The sequence below is a fragment of the Lycorma delicatula genome, chromosome 5, assembly GCF_047948215.1.
Source record: "Lycorma delicatula isolate Av1 chromosome 5, ASM4794821v1, whole genome shotgun sequence".
In the NCBI taxonomy this organism is placed as follows: Eukaryota; Metazoa; Arthropoda; class Insecta; order Hemiptera; family Fulgoridae; genus Lycorma; species Lycorma delicatula.
The window spans coordinates 145,441,524-145,457,253 of record NC_134459.1 but is presented as its reverse complement, the minus strand read 5'-3'; the positions used below and the strand labels follow the sequence as shown (position 1 = coordinate 145,457,253).

Sequence of the window (15,730 nt, the reverse complement as noted above, 5' to 3'; positions counted from 1 at the left end):
CTGATTTTCTATTTGTTCTTGTTCTTCCTTGAACTCTATGCCAGGCAAACACACGGAGTCCTTGACAATGTTTGGTCCCTAAACTGTGCAGTCAATCTCTGTCACTTGAACTCCTTCACGAGCAAGAAATTTTATAATTATGCATTGTGCAGTGGAGGGGTGTACCTGTTGCTCCAACATTGTGAGCGTTACTAACAAATTGGTTGGGAGTGTAGAATGGCAGGTCTCCCCACTCCTAATAACCCCACCCAAGCATGGGCCCAGTCCTACCAACCGTAGACGCTCAAGAACAGAAAATTCCATTTATATTTGATTTACTTTTGTAGAAAGTGATTACATAGATATTATTTTACCTGTAATAAATGTACACATAATTTATTTTTTATTTTTTTTTTATTTTAGGGTTTCTTGTTTGGCAGCTAGAGTTAGCATGTTGCCAATTGGGGGCATTAAGATCTCATGTTCACTCAACTCTAATTAGTATGGGTGTTCCATTGATAATGTTGTTGGATGTATATGAAAAGTAAGTATCATTAGTCATATATCTCCTTACCCCCATTAAAGTCACAAGAATATCTTGTTCATTTTCAGAATACATCAAAACTGTTCTGATACATCATCCTTTGCTATTTGCCCCTGGGACATACTAGGCCATAAGATTCCTCAGTGTTATGGTGCTCCAGCATGCCCCAGTTGAGTTCATGTATTGATTCTTTTTTTTTTATTTTATAAAATAAGGAATATTATAAAAATTTAAGCTAGCATGCAGAATTGACAGTGTTATAGGTGTATTTAAAATAAAAATGTTTTAAATCTGTTACAATAACTTCTGAATTTACAACATTAATGATCTACTCTGTTCAAAAGCAATCCTTCTGATAGTTTATAATCTCTTTTCCGGTATCCTTTATGTCTTCCTTCTCTGATAAGTAACATTAGAATTGTGTTAACTGCTATCCATTAGAATTAGATGCTATCGTAGCATCTTTTTTTGTTCTTTATTGAGGTTCAGTGGAGTGGTAGATCTGCCAGTAGGACTGGCAAGAAATCTGATAATAATCTATAATTTGGAAAAAAGCTAAACTGGTCTCTGAAGTGCATATAAGGTTAAGCAGGGTATTTTATAGCCATTAAATATAAATGTCTAAACGCTTAATGATTTTTATGAAAATATTTTACTTCATTTTAGGTCAGAGCCAGTTAAATTCTAGCCTAGATCACTTTTAATCTGTAAAACACTGAAACAATATGATTTAAACAAAACACATTGAATGTGGCAAAAAGCATTACCATTTTAACAAAACAAAAATCTTTGTAATGCTAAAATAAATAGTTGAAAATTAAAAAAGAAAAAAAATTGTAAGATGAAGTCAAATTTCTTAAATTGTAATGTTTTCTCTTGACCCAATTTACAGTATTTTTTTTCATATGTACAGGATTTACATATTTGTTTATCGGTAATTAAATTAAATTGATAATAACTGTCTGTTGGCAAATTACCCAATAAAATTTAAATTAATTTTTTTTTTAAGTTTACTGATGTTAATTTACAGCAGACTTAAAAAAGAATTCTTTTACTTCAAGTTTTTTGGGCTTTGTAACACAGTTTTCTTGGAAATTACTGGTCATACAGTTTTGGAATTTTTTTATTTCACTTCACTGGTCAAAAACATTTAAAATCACCATAATTGTCTCTTAATTTTGATGGCAAAACTTTCAGTTTACCTTTGAGGAGTAATCTGGACAAAATATTTCATCAGCTATAACTCGAAAACGAAGCATTTATGTATATATATTAAAAGATCATTGAGAAGGCCAAGAAAACACAGAATAGATAGGGAGACATTAGGATGTAATTAAGATACGTATTTTGAATGACCGAACAAACAATATTGGATTGAAAATAAAGAAACCTTACCGTGACAACAAAAGGAATAAGTGAGACTAAAATGATAACCAAGACACAGATGGTAAAACAGAGAAATGTGACAAGGCGCTGGAGAAAAGAGTAGAAGCAGGAAACTGGCACTCCAGCAAGTTAAATTCCTCTGAGAAATATTGGAACTGTTTGAAATAAAAACAGGAGTGAAACAAGGCTTCGGCTATCACCCATTCTATTCAGCCTAATTCTGGAAAAAATAATAAGAATGTGGAAACAAGAACTGGAAAAAGAAGACATTGAAGGGATTCACTTAGCAAAAGGGAAAAACAATCTGATAATAGAGTGGTTAGCAGTTGCAGATGATATTACCTTACTAGCGCAAATAATGGTTGAAATGTAAGAAGTAATGCAAAATATCACTAGAAAAACTGGCCTACAATTTTTTTAATGAAAAAACAAATACATGGAAACTAAACACCAAAACAAAAAATACATGATGAAATATGGCAACATCAAAAGAGCAGACGACTAACTTTAAGTACTTAGGACAATGGATGCAACCCAACGAACTCATAGAACATGATGAAAAATTGGAATGAACGTATGGAACTACTCAAAACAGATACAACAAATGCAGCACAACCAGGCACATCAGAATACACATCAGATACACATCAGAATGCCTAACTATCCACAAGAAAGAATTACAGGAAATTGAGAAAAGATAAAGGCAAATACTCAGGAAAATATTCGGACTAAGGAAAACAGAAGATGGCACCTGAAGAATATGGATGAATGGACCCTCTGCAAACACACAGACACCATGCAGAAGAGATGCACAAAATCCTGGACATATAACACATATACCATGCAGAAGAGACGCAAAATTATATGGACATCTCAAAAGAATGGACGACAATGAAAGACTAACCAAAAGTATCTTTAACCACCTTACACAGATGAAAGTAATGACCAACTGGGTTAAAGAAACACAAGGGACCTGGAAGAAATGAAGATTACAGAGGACATCATACAAGATAGAGATGAATTCAGGAAAATAGTCGACAGATTTAAAAATTTCAAAGAAAAAAATCTTAAACCAAGGACAACCAAAAAGTGAACTGATAAACAAAAAAAGAATCATAGTGAAAGGATGAGAAAGGTCTGGGAAGCAAAGAAGAACAAGCCATACATGAAGAAACAAGTTCCCTGCAGTCCAAAGCAAATATGAATGAATTTTTTTTACATTAATGTTCTAAATTATGTGCTATTTTTATTTGTCGGGTCTATATTAGACCTTTAATCTAATATTATTGCATATTTATTTTAAATATGTTTTTGTTTCAAATTGTATATTTGTCTTATCCCATTTTTTATTCTTGAATTTTTTCCTTTATCTGTTCATTTTTATTTCAAAATTAAATCAATGTTTCTTTATGCTTTTGTATTGTGCCCCAAAGAAAGAAGTTCTTCACATGCTCTTCTCTACTGGTGCCTCAAGTTAAGAGACTATACAGATATCTGATTTGTAATATACGAGGACTATACAGAAAGTAACTTCCAATTTGTTATTTAAAAAAATACCAATTGATAAAAAAACAATTTATTATATACTTCTTTTAGCTATTTTTCTGCATAATTGCCGTCCAAATAAGGCCCTTGTCCTATCTATAAAGAAGTTTTTGAATACCCTCATTATAAAACTCTCACCTGTGAATTTTTAAGCCAGGTAGTAACACTTGTTTTTATTTTATTGTAACTTGTCAATTATGATTTCATGTAGCACTGTTGGCAGTATTTGAGGAAAAAATTTGGATAATTCTGTTAATGTGAATTTGTGATTTTCTCGAATATTTACATCAATACTTATAAGTTCATCTATGACAATTGAGGGTTGATTCTTTCATTGTTGTGAATGTTTGTTCAACCTTCCATACATAGCACCATTGTCTTTTTGCACTGTCACTCATGACATTCCCTCCATATATTGCACAAAATTCACAATGAATTTCAATAGTTGACAGATTTTTTTTTTTAAGAAAACTGTTGATTGCAAGCATTTCATAATAGCAAGATTTTCACTGACACTACTAGGATCGCACTGTTGGGGCTATTTAGCTGTGCAGCGATAGAATTGCTACTCCCACTTCTTGCAATATACTAAAGACTGAATTGTCTTAATTTCCGAATAGCCCTTGTATTTGGGTAACAACAATAATTAATTAAAAAACAAAGTTGACATACAGAAGAGATTATAAAAAACGATTTTATCTTAGAAAACTTTTATATTTATACCCTCAAAACCTTTCCAGAAAGGTCAGTGAAAGACAGCAGGTGTGATATCATTGCCAGAGAAAGTTAAAAACCAACTTTTCAAAGTTGGTTTTAGTGCATGTTTTTAGTCCATTTTTTTAAGCTATAGTATGGTTTATTAGCTTTAGTTACATTTCTTCATTTTAAAAGGCTCTAATTTTTATTTTTCTTACTAATACTATTTGTTATATTTGTCAAAAATTGTTATTGTCTTTAATTAAGTATTAAATTTATTTCAGACTGTTTGCATTAAATGATCGTTGTTGGATTAATGAAGGTTGTGAACTGTACTTAGTAGAGGTAATTGCAAGTCTTGCTGAATCTTTTACATTAAATCCAAAGATGGTTCATACGGGAGAAAGGTAAATAAATAGCTAACTGATTAAAATATCTAATTTCCCTTTTTATTTTCTACATTATTTTTGTGTATGTATCTGAAGTATATATATACACAATATTTATTATTATTACTATTATTATTATACACAGAATGATTCAGAAGAGAAATAATTTGGAACTGATTCTGGAGCTTGAAATAAGGAAAATATTCATACAAACATAAGTCTGGAAACGATTTTTTTATTGAGTTACAGCTAGCAAAAAATTTCACCTGTATTTCAGTTCCCCTGGTGAAATGAGGTCATACTGAAATTGTCAAGGAGTTATATCAGAGGTAAATTTGATGGTTTATGTTTATTGACCTGAAAACTGTATCTCCCATAGTTTTCATCATATTCAACATATTTGATAGGTTTGAAGTACAATAACTTTGTAAAATGGCTAATAAATGCATAAATTCTATTATCAGAGTCTTCATACATTTACATCAATTTTCTCAGAATTAGATTTTCTACAAGTTTTGATAATAACATTTATATATTTATTATTCATTTAAGAAAGTTATTGTACTCAAACCTGTAAAAACATGCTTTTCATCACCAAATTTTTCTGTTTGATGTTGGATATCATGAAAAGTGCAGGAGATACAGTTCTGGGACCTGTTTTATTTGATTTGTCAGATCAAAGAACGTAGCCCTTATATAATACCTTGAAAATTTCAGTATGACCTATTTCACCAGGGGAACTAAAATCCAGGTGAAATTTTTGGCTAGCTATTGTATGATACCTAAGCATTTTCAGACATGATTGTAGAATTTTTTCCTTGTTTCAAGTTCTAGAATCAGATCCTAAATCATTTCTTTTTCCTCTTGAATCAACCCATATAATAATAAATTGCATTTATATGTATGACTATAATACAATAAATATAATTTAATTCTTATATGCAATAATATATACAAAAAAATTACCTAAACAAAAGTTACTCAGATTGGAGGGGAGCCACGTCATGGTGACCTTGAACGTGATCTTATTTCAAAGTCACATGATTTTTTCAAATAGAGAAAATTTTATGTTGAAATATGTGGCCATACATATGACCTTTGGACAATTTTTTAGGGAGTTTCATTTTAATCCTTCCAGGTGATTTTATCGTAAACTACGCACAATACAAAAAAATTACGTAAACTAAAGTTACTCAAATTTGAGAGGGACATTTCATGGTGACCTTGGATTTGAACTTGATCATATTTCAAGGTTTTTTCGAATGGAATGATATTTTTGACCCCACCAATGAAAAGAGCAGAAAATGTTTTTTGAAGGTCATACAGCTACCATCAGAGATAGTGTTATATGGGTGCTGGATTCTTTTCATAGATATCCCTATTGTCGCTGGTTTCTAAGTTATGAGTAGAGGATTGCTATCTGGTACTGTTTTGAATCAAGAAAATTGTGTTAATTGGATATTGTATGTGATGTAACTCCTAAACCATGAACTTCAAGAAGCTGGAAAAAATTAAAAATGATGTCATGAAATTTTTTGCTCTTTCCATTGGTGCTATTGAAAAAGGTAATTCCATTTGAAAAAACTCAATGACCATGATACAACCTCCAAAGGGATCTCAAGGTCACCAACAGATATCCTCCTCCTAACCACGTAGCTTCTGTAAAGTCATTTTTGTGCTCTTTCACATAGTTTGCAAGATAAATGGCCTGGAATATAAAATTACCTTCAAAAACATGTAACTCATACCCCTATTTCTATATAACACAATCACCCACATGTCCCTTTGATTGTTCAAAAAAGGTCCAAGGTCATATGTGTGAACACATATTCCAATGTAAAATTTTCTGTTCTTTTCATGGTAGTTCAAAAATATGTAGTAAGGTCAATTTCAAGGTCATCATGAGGTGTCCTCCAATCTAAGTAACTTTTGTTTATGTCAATTTTTTAAACTGCGCTATTTTACGAGAAAATTGCCTGGGCGATTAAAATAAAACTATATATTTATTATTATTCATATAAATTATAAATATAATTATTAATAATGAAAGTAATATTTTTTGGTGTTTTTTCTGCAGATTAAAAATTAGTTAAAATTTGCTAGAAATGACTTACAAAATAAGTATATGTAAATTTGTTTTCAATTAAGTGCTGATCAGTGTTCAGAGGAATGACTCCTATGCTTGGAGAGGAATGTCCTCATTGTACAACAATATGTAGGTGATATTGAGAGTTTGAAAGTGGGAATTTTGGCCTTGAGGATGCTCTAAAGGTGGACTGTCTTCATCTGTGACAGTGGGAAACAGTACTGCAGTATAAAAATGCTTGAGACAGATGGGCTTGTAATATACAAGATGTTGGGCATTAATGCATCACCAGTTCGTGTTATTCTGCAAGATCACCATTAGAAAGCTGTGTATCCTTTGGATGCAGCAAAACTTGACTGATGATCAGATGGCAGGCATATTGTTGCACGGTACTGTGAAATACTGAAAAAGTTTTAAAATCGGAAATCTTCCTATGTGAACATTGTTGTGAAGTGATAAAACTTGGTTGTACTATTATGGCATCCCAACCAAGGCTCAGAAAAAAGCGTGAGTGTTTTAAGATGAGGAGCCCCCTGACTGTTAGAAAATCCAGGTCAGTGAAGAGGAGAATAGTGGCCATAGTTTTTAGTGCAAGAGGAGTTTTAGAGTGAATTTGTCAAAAGACAGTTATAAGGAAATGGTATACTGAAGAATTTCCTGCTAATGTTGTTGAAGCTCTCAAGAAGCTGCACCCAAACCCAAGGATGGACAAATGGTTTCTTTACCATGATAACACACCAAAGTTTGGTTCAGAGTGTTTGGCCATTACTGAAATAAAAATGTTAGACTACCCTCCCTATTTTCCCTGACCGTGCTCCATGTAGGGTGGAAATTATTTTGAGAACTTATAAAAAATAAAGTCATTACAAAACTTTCTGAATATCCTTTGTAGTATTAATTTTTTGATCTATGTTGTGATTATTCATTCAATATATATATTTAATTTTTTTAATTTTAAAGAGTCAAAAATTTCATATCAATAACATACTTGATACAGCTATAACTTTGTTATAGCTGTATGTTAAATTTAAGTTTTACATGTATTTTATCTTTTTGTAGCTAAATTTGAATGAGGTGATTTGCAAACATTGCTCAAATTGTATTTAGACACTATACTAATGACTTTCAAATCACATGCAAAAGATCTTTTTAGGTTTATTAATGCTGTCTGCATTAACAAAAACCCACTTGTATGTTGTTAATATCTGTTTACGTATGTTCTGTCTCATCACATATTGTGATTTAGAAAGATCATATTTGTGATGACATCACACTGTACAAATAACAATGTAAAAATAACACACGGCAATAATAATCATTCATTTACCATTCAAAACTACTAGATTTTCAGAAAAAAAAAGGTTTTACTCTGTAATTTTCAAACTAAAATCAAAATACATACAACCTGTACATGACAGAATAATAACACACTGGCAAACAAAGGAACCCTCTATTGAACACATTAAACTGTAGTAAATCAGATTGATACATATTCACCATTTACATATACAAATAATACCTTTCTTATCAAAATATGTGATGAAACAGAATACACTTAAACAGATATTAATAACATACAAGATGGGTTTTTCAAATGCATTAATGCAGTCAGCATTCAACCAGCCAAGATCTTTTGCAAACTACCTCGTTCTTGACTACAAAAAAGAAAAAGTACATAAAAAATTTAGTTTAACATGCAGCTATTTAAGATTAAGAATATGAATCGGTATTAAATTTGTAATCTGCAGAAAAGCTCCATAAAATAATATCAGTATAAATTAATTAAATATAATTATTATATAATAAATTTTACATTATTTTATATTTAATAATAAATAATTTTTTTTTTCCAGGAAAAAAGTTGCAATTAGGATGCAAGATTTATTAACAAATTGCCTAAGCACGTTATATAGCAAACCAGATACAAATGATTTAATAAACAAATTAAAAACAGTTAAAACCAATTTAAATAGGATACATTAATTATAATTTGATATATTAATTATGTGAATCAAAGTGTACATGTGCGATGCTGAATGAAATGAAGTGTATAAGTTCTGTAAGACAATTACTAATTGACGTTTTTACTTATTGTTTTAAAATGCCTTTTTTAGTGTTTATGAGTAGGATAATCTTTAAAAGTGTATTTATTATAGTGTCATTAAAAATCAAATAAAATAGATATCACTAGTTATTTTCCTACCATTACATTAGCTAAATTTAGGCAAGTTTAAAAATTTTGTATTGATCATGTTAAACTTACCTTTGGTTATTGTATATCTATCTCTCTTAACTTTTTCTATAAGCTTACTGAAGCAGTTACGGTTCTCTTGACATGAGCTCAATGTATGGCATTTCCTAATATTGTCATAAATCTATAAATTTAAAACATTACAACACTATTGTAAAAATGCTACTATTATTTTCTTAGATTTTAAAAGAACGAATATTTTATCAAATCTTTAAAATTAACAAAATTATTATCACTGGTGGTAATGTTCTGGGGAAGAAGTTGAACATGTTTATACTCTAATATAAAACTGCAAATAAACAAATCAGACTGTACTAGGGACATTTGTTAAGTCAGCGCAACATCAATATTGAGTTCATTTTTTGTATTACGCATCACTAGAAAAATACACAAAGTGTCAGTCAGATATGTTCTTAACAATGTTGTTGGCAGTCATTTAAGTCAATCAGGTATTGTCATTTGTGAAAAATGCATGAGAAAGAATTTTCATAGTTATTAAACATTAATTTTTGAATGGCAAAACTGCATTGGAAATAAATAAAAACAAAGGTGAAATTATATGGTGACACCCTTCCATAGAGTAAAATAGTTTAAAAGTTTTTACAAGGTTATTTTCAGAGTCTCCATACAAGGGGTACCCTAAAAAAACTAGAATGATTTATTGAAATATTTTTAAGATAATTTATTAAAATTTTTCTATTTAAGATTATATCTTGAAAATATCAGTCCCCTTCAAAATACTGTCCATTTAATTGACACTTGTCCCAATGGCTTTTCCACTGTTCAAAACATTTTTATATTTTTCTGAACTAATGCTGCTAATTGCTTCCATCAATTTTCTTAACCACTTCTACATCCTGAAACGCTTTCCCTTAAGTTTTTCTTCATTCTTGCGAATAAGAAATCGCAGAGTACTAGGTAGGCAAGTAAGGGAATGAGAAACTATTTATCATGCTGTTTTTCATAAAAAACTGGTTGATTTTCAACACTGTGTGGGCAGGCACTTGTCATGATGAAGCAACCAGTGCCTTGTTTGCCACAATTCGGTTTGTTTTTTTCTCACTGCCTCTTACAACTGCTTCAGCACTTGTAGATGGTAATGTTGGTTTACTATGGTGCCCTAAGGAACAAATTCATTGTGAATGATTACAGTGATGTCAAAAAAATAAATCATCATGGACTTCACATTTGATTTCACTTGCCAGGCTTCTTTTTCTCCGATTGATAAACTGTCTTCTACCAGCTGGACTACATTTTGTTTCAGGATCATAGCTAACACCAAGATTCATCCCTTTTATGACTTGTGACAAACATTCGGTTCAGTTTGTGGTTGTTCTTTCAGTTCCTGGCACACTCAGATGATTCTCCCTCTGCTCATTGAAAAGCAGTCATGATACAAACTTTGCTGCAAAATTTCTCATGTTCAAATCTTCTTTGGCATGATCTCCAGTTTGTTGATTGTTCTATGATGATCAAACTTGATGGCATCACACATGTTTTGAACATTTTCGCTGTTCTGGACATTGAGGGGCAACCTGAAGGGGTTCATCTTCAAGCAACATTTGGCCACTTCTGAATTGGACAAACCACTCGTAAATTCTTGCCTGGCTTAGAGCTGTTTTCTTTAACAGGAAGCAGAATGTAATGATGGTGTATTGCTCCTTAAAGTTTGCATCGCAAAATTGCCAAGAGCGTTGGGAGGGGCGTAAGAAAACAATCACTCTGGTTACTGTGATGGTTTCTCATGAACATTACCTGGCCAGTTGAGCAGGGAGAGTGTCTAGTAAACGTAACTAGTGGGAGAGGGCAGCACTGCCTTTTTGCTACAGAAAATAATTTGTTTTTTTTTTTGGGTACCCCTACATGATCAAAAATGATGCTGAAAGTTTTGGATGGCCTGTTGAGGCAACTACAGAAAATATTGAATTCAAAATATCCAAATTTAATGATATTGAAGGATACAGTGATGAAGAGTAGAAGACTGAAAGTGGATGAGATTTAGCAATCTCATTAATTTGAGAAGAACTCAAATTAATGAAGAACCACCCGACCCTAGGGCATCGGAGTTCTTTAAAATAAAAAATACAAAAAAAGAAAAACCGAATCACGTACAACTAATTTTTATATAATTTCCGAAATTTATTTTTTTATTTATTTTTTACACTTATGAACATTATTCAGTGGAATGTTAGGGGTATTCGGTCCCGCATTGAAGATATTAGAGTACTAGCGCACACACATGATCCACTAATCATGTGTTTCCAAGAAACTCACCTTCTACAACATGACCGAATTACACTTAGAGGATACTTCTGCGAGAGATACGACTGCCTAGTAGACAGTAGGGAGAGTGGTGGAGTAGCGATTTTCATGAAGAATGGGGTGTCAGCTACAAGAATTCAACTAACCACTGTCATCCCTGCTATTGCAGTAAAGGTCTCTATTCCCTTCAAATTGCATATCTGCAATCTGTATCTCTCACCGAACACTGAGTTCAGTGCTTTAGATGTCTCAAATCTCCTCACACAAATACCATCTCCATCGTTAATAGTAGGAGACTTCAATGCCCATCATATTTCCTGGGGCTCAACCTTCTGCTCCACTCGAGGAAATATGATAAACAGATTGAGACAAGATTTTGACCTTTGCCTACTGAATAATGGATCACACACATTCATGTCCTTATCAACTGGTACTGCATCTAACCTTGATCTTTCCATATGCTCACCGAATGTGCTCCCTCATTTTAATTGGTCGGTTTGTGATGACTTTCACGGCAGTGATCATAGACCAATTATTATTAGTTTCGGTGTAGACTGCGAGATTAAAAGAAGGCCACAGAGATGGATTGTTGAAAAGGCAGATTGGAACGGATACCATAAAGCATTCCAATCTCAGTATGACGATGGAGCGAACATCCTCGACCAGTATTCTTCTTTTACGTCCATGATACTTGAGAATGCCAACAGATATATCCCACAAACATCGGGTAATCCTAGACGTCCTTTCGTTCCATGGTGGAACGATGATTGCAAAAATGCTATTAGGAATCGACGGCAGGCACTACGTAAATTTAATCGTAGGCCTACAACAGAACATCTAAATGTATACCGCAGGGCTAGAGCGGTGTGCCGTCGAGTATTCTTGGACGCTAAGAGGAATTCATGGACGAAATACGTGAGCACTATCTCACGCACTACTTCCACGTCTACTGTATGGAAGAAAATTTGTGCAATCTTCGGATCACCAAAACAATCTATTCTTGGTCTTATTGATGAAGGAGAACTCCTTTCATCATCCTCGGAAGTGGCAAATAGTCTAGCAAAATCTTTCCGCTCGGTGTCTCTCACCTCATCATATAATAACGATTTTCAACGGTACAAGATACAAATAGAAGTATTATCGTTAAACATTGGTGATTCGGTTGGTGAATTAAACACTCCATTCGTATTTAAAGAATTGTTACATGCACAAAAATTCACGGGACACTTCCCCTGGACCGGACAACATTCGCCTTTCTATGCTTTCACATCTTCCTAATTCGGCACTACAACAACTTTTGAATATTTTCAAAGGTTTATTCTCCGAACAAGTCTTCCCACCCGGCTGGTCAGAAGCATTTATTATACCAGTACTAAAACCTGCTAAAGACCAGACGAACCCCTCAAGCTATCGCCCTATTTCATTAACAAGCGTTTTGTGTAAAATAATGGAGAGAATGGTAAACCGCAGACTTACATGGTACTTCGAGAAACATGGCTTTCTATCTCCAGAACAGTGTGGTTTTCGACAAGGACGATCTTCTATTGACCATTTAGTGTCACTGGAAACAGCCATACAAAACGCTTTCCTAAATCGGCAGCACCTCGTTGCTATCTTCTTCGATGTAAAAAAGGCGTATGACACAGCCTGGCGACGTGGTATTCTTAACACTCATAAAATGGGGAATCAAGGGCAATATGCTTGCTTTTATCCGGGGATTCTTAAATCACCGAACGGCTCGTGTTCGTGTGGATGATTCGCTCTCAGATAGTGTCATCTTGGAGAATGGAGTGCCCCAAGGTAGTGTATTAAGTGCCACCTTATTTTCTGTAGCCATAAACGATATTACCAAATGTGTTCAGGCTCCTGTCTCATGCTCTCTATTTGCTGACGACTTTGCTATCTACATTGCAAGCCGTTCGGCACCTACAGCAGAGAGACTACTGCAGAACACTATATCTCACCTTGAAGCTTGGTCCAGGATTACTGGTTTCACATTTTCATCCGAAAAAACAAAATGTGTAGTTTTTTCTCGGCTACGAAACCCTTCTATTCCGCAAATTTTTCTGAACGGTGAGACTATTACTATCTCTACTTACGTCAAGTTTTTAGGTTTATTTTTTGATAGCCGTCTTACTTGGGTCAAACATTTAAAAGAATTGAAAACAAAATGTTCCAAAATTCTAGATATGATGCGAGTCCTTACTAACACCAACTGGGGAGCCGATAGATCATGTATGATACGTTTTTACTACTCCTTTGTTCACTCCCGTTTAGATTATGGTTGTGTGGCCTACTCTTCAGCTCGTCAAACCGTGCTTAAAATGCTGGATAGTGTACATCATGCTTTCCTTCGGCTTGCCACAGGAGCGTTTAGATCAAGTCCTATTTTGCTCGTCTCAGAGGACAGCCAAATCACCTGGTTCTTGAGTCAGTCTTTAGAAATCCTAATCTAGGAAAGTATGAGGATCATCCACGTCATACTGCACCTGTAGGTGTCCGTACCTGGCGTCTGCTGCAGCATATAAATGTTGACACACCGTCATTCTTTCCTATGTACCCTTGCTCATATCCTCCATGGAGAATAAACCTCATAAATTTTAATTTTGACCTGACTACATACAATAAACAATCAACACCATCTATTGTCTTTCAGCAGATGTTTCAGTGTGTTCTCTCCAAGATGAAACCAGACGCGGTTGTATACACTGATGGATCTAAACAAAACGATACAGTTGGGTGTGCTTTTGTTGTCAATGAGAGAACTTATATGTTTGGTCTCCCCGGTATTACGAGTGTGTTTACCGCTGAACTATACGCTATAAATAAGGCTCTAAACATCATTAACCCTAAATATAGAAAAATTCTTATTTGCAGTGACTCGTGTAGTGCTCTCCATGCCTTAAAAAATTTTTATTCTAAACATCCTATCGTCATTGAAATTTATAACGCAATCGCTGAGTTGAATAATCGCAACACAGAATTAAGTTTTTGCTGGGTCCCTAGCCACGTAGGGATTCCAGGTAATGAACATGCAGATTCTGCTGCCAAAGAAGCATGTAATCAGCCTCCTTTCACCAACCGAATTGCTACCTCTGATTTTATTAATTGTGTAAAACAATCACTGAGAGCATGGTGGCAAGGTGACTGGACGGCTACTGTTGATAATAAACTCCGACAGATTAAAGATTCTGTGTTACCATGGGACACCTCATACAGAAAAACTCGGCGTGAGGAAGTAGTCCTTTGTCGATTGCGGATAGGACACACGATTACCTGATGATAAGAGGACAAGCACCCCTATGCGCACGATGCAACTGCCCCATGACTGTGCACCATATACTCGTGGATTGCATATGTTATGCGGCGTTGCGTCGTAAATTTAATCTACCCAGAAACATCTGTGGTGTCTTGTGCAATGATAATAAAATTTTAACACGGTTGTTTTTATTTCTTCGAAGTGCTGGGTTAATGCAAAAAATTTAATATCGTTGCGTATATTTTTTAATGCTGGAAGAGTTTTTAATAAGTTTCTTTTTTTCTGAGTTTTTGATTTTTTTTTTTTTTTTTATCCGATTAGGAGCCTTTTACACTCCTTATCGGAATTTGTTAAATTTTATATAGTTATTTTTTATTTTTAATATTTTAAAGACTGTCTGTGATATTAGTTGTAAGATTTTAGTAATGTTAGTTTTATGTTTTATTTCAACTTTTTAATTTTTATTTTTAACCTAGTTTTAATTATATAATTTGTGTTAGTTCTAAGTTTTATTTCATTTTGTTATTTTAGTTTTAAGTTTTATATTAGATGTTTTATGGTTTTTAGTTTTTTTTTTAGTCTTTTGTTATCCAAGAATGGGCCCTTTACACCCATCTTGGACTTTGTAAAATTCTATTTACTTTGATCTTATATTAGTTTTTACCTTTGATATTAGTTGTAAGTTTTATTCATCTTTTAGAATAGTTTTAAAACATTTAATTTTCTATATAAAAAAAGGATCCGGGCGATATGATAACGCACAAGCGTTTTTCGCCCTCAAAAAAAAAAAAAAAAAAAAAAAAAAATCTCAAATTAATGGAAGCATCAGGTTTTACATGTATGCAAAAACTGTCTTCATAAATGTACCAATGTCATGCAAGATGAATGTCCCATTTGCTCAAAACTGATCAATAGTGTGATAGCAAAAACTTCTACGTACTGTTTAATGTTTAAATGTAATGAAGAGGATTTTTTTTGTGCAGTTTAGTAGCAATTGATGAAACCAATATATTCTACCAATCTGAAACTAAGGAAGAATTAAAATAGAGGTGTAGTCAGAGAACTTATTCCAAAGAAGGTGAAAACTGTTCCATCATTAGTAAAACTAAAGTGCTGTCCTTTGGGATGCTTGTAGAATAATTTTCATTGACTTTCTGGAGAAGAATAAAATGATAATTGACAGTATTTTTATATATATATATATATATATATATATATATGGTGAATCAGCTAAATGATGAGATAAAGAAAAAATCATTACATTGGATGAAAAAAAATTTTTACACCATGACAACTAATTTTGTGATTGTTTGAATTATGCTACAGAATTCTT

The 15,730-nt window shown here is 33.1% G+C and overlaps 1 protein-coding gene across 2 annotated transcripts in view; it reads left to right on the top strand.

The window, feature by feature from the left end:
- Positions 1-8,807, top strand: part of Nup154 (nuclear pore complex protein Nup154) — a 68,634-nt gene extending 59,827 nt beyond the window's left edge. For both annotated transcript variants that reach the window (XM_075367257.1, XM_075367256.1), the window contains exons 25-27: positions 403-523; positions 4,435-4,557; positions 8,479-8,807. In XM_075367257.1, coding sequence (XP_075223372.1) covers positions 403-523; positions 4,435-4,557; positions 8,479-8,608 — 374 coding nt within the window. In that variant the 3' untranslated portion in view covers positions 8,609-8,807. The remainder of the gene's footprint in view (positions 1-402; positions 524-4,434; positions 4,558-8,478) is intronic.
- The last annotated feature ends 6,923 nt before the right edge of the window (positions 8,808-15,730 follow it).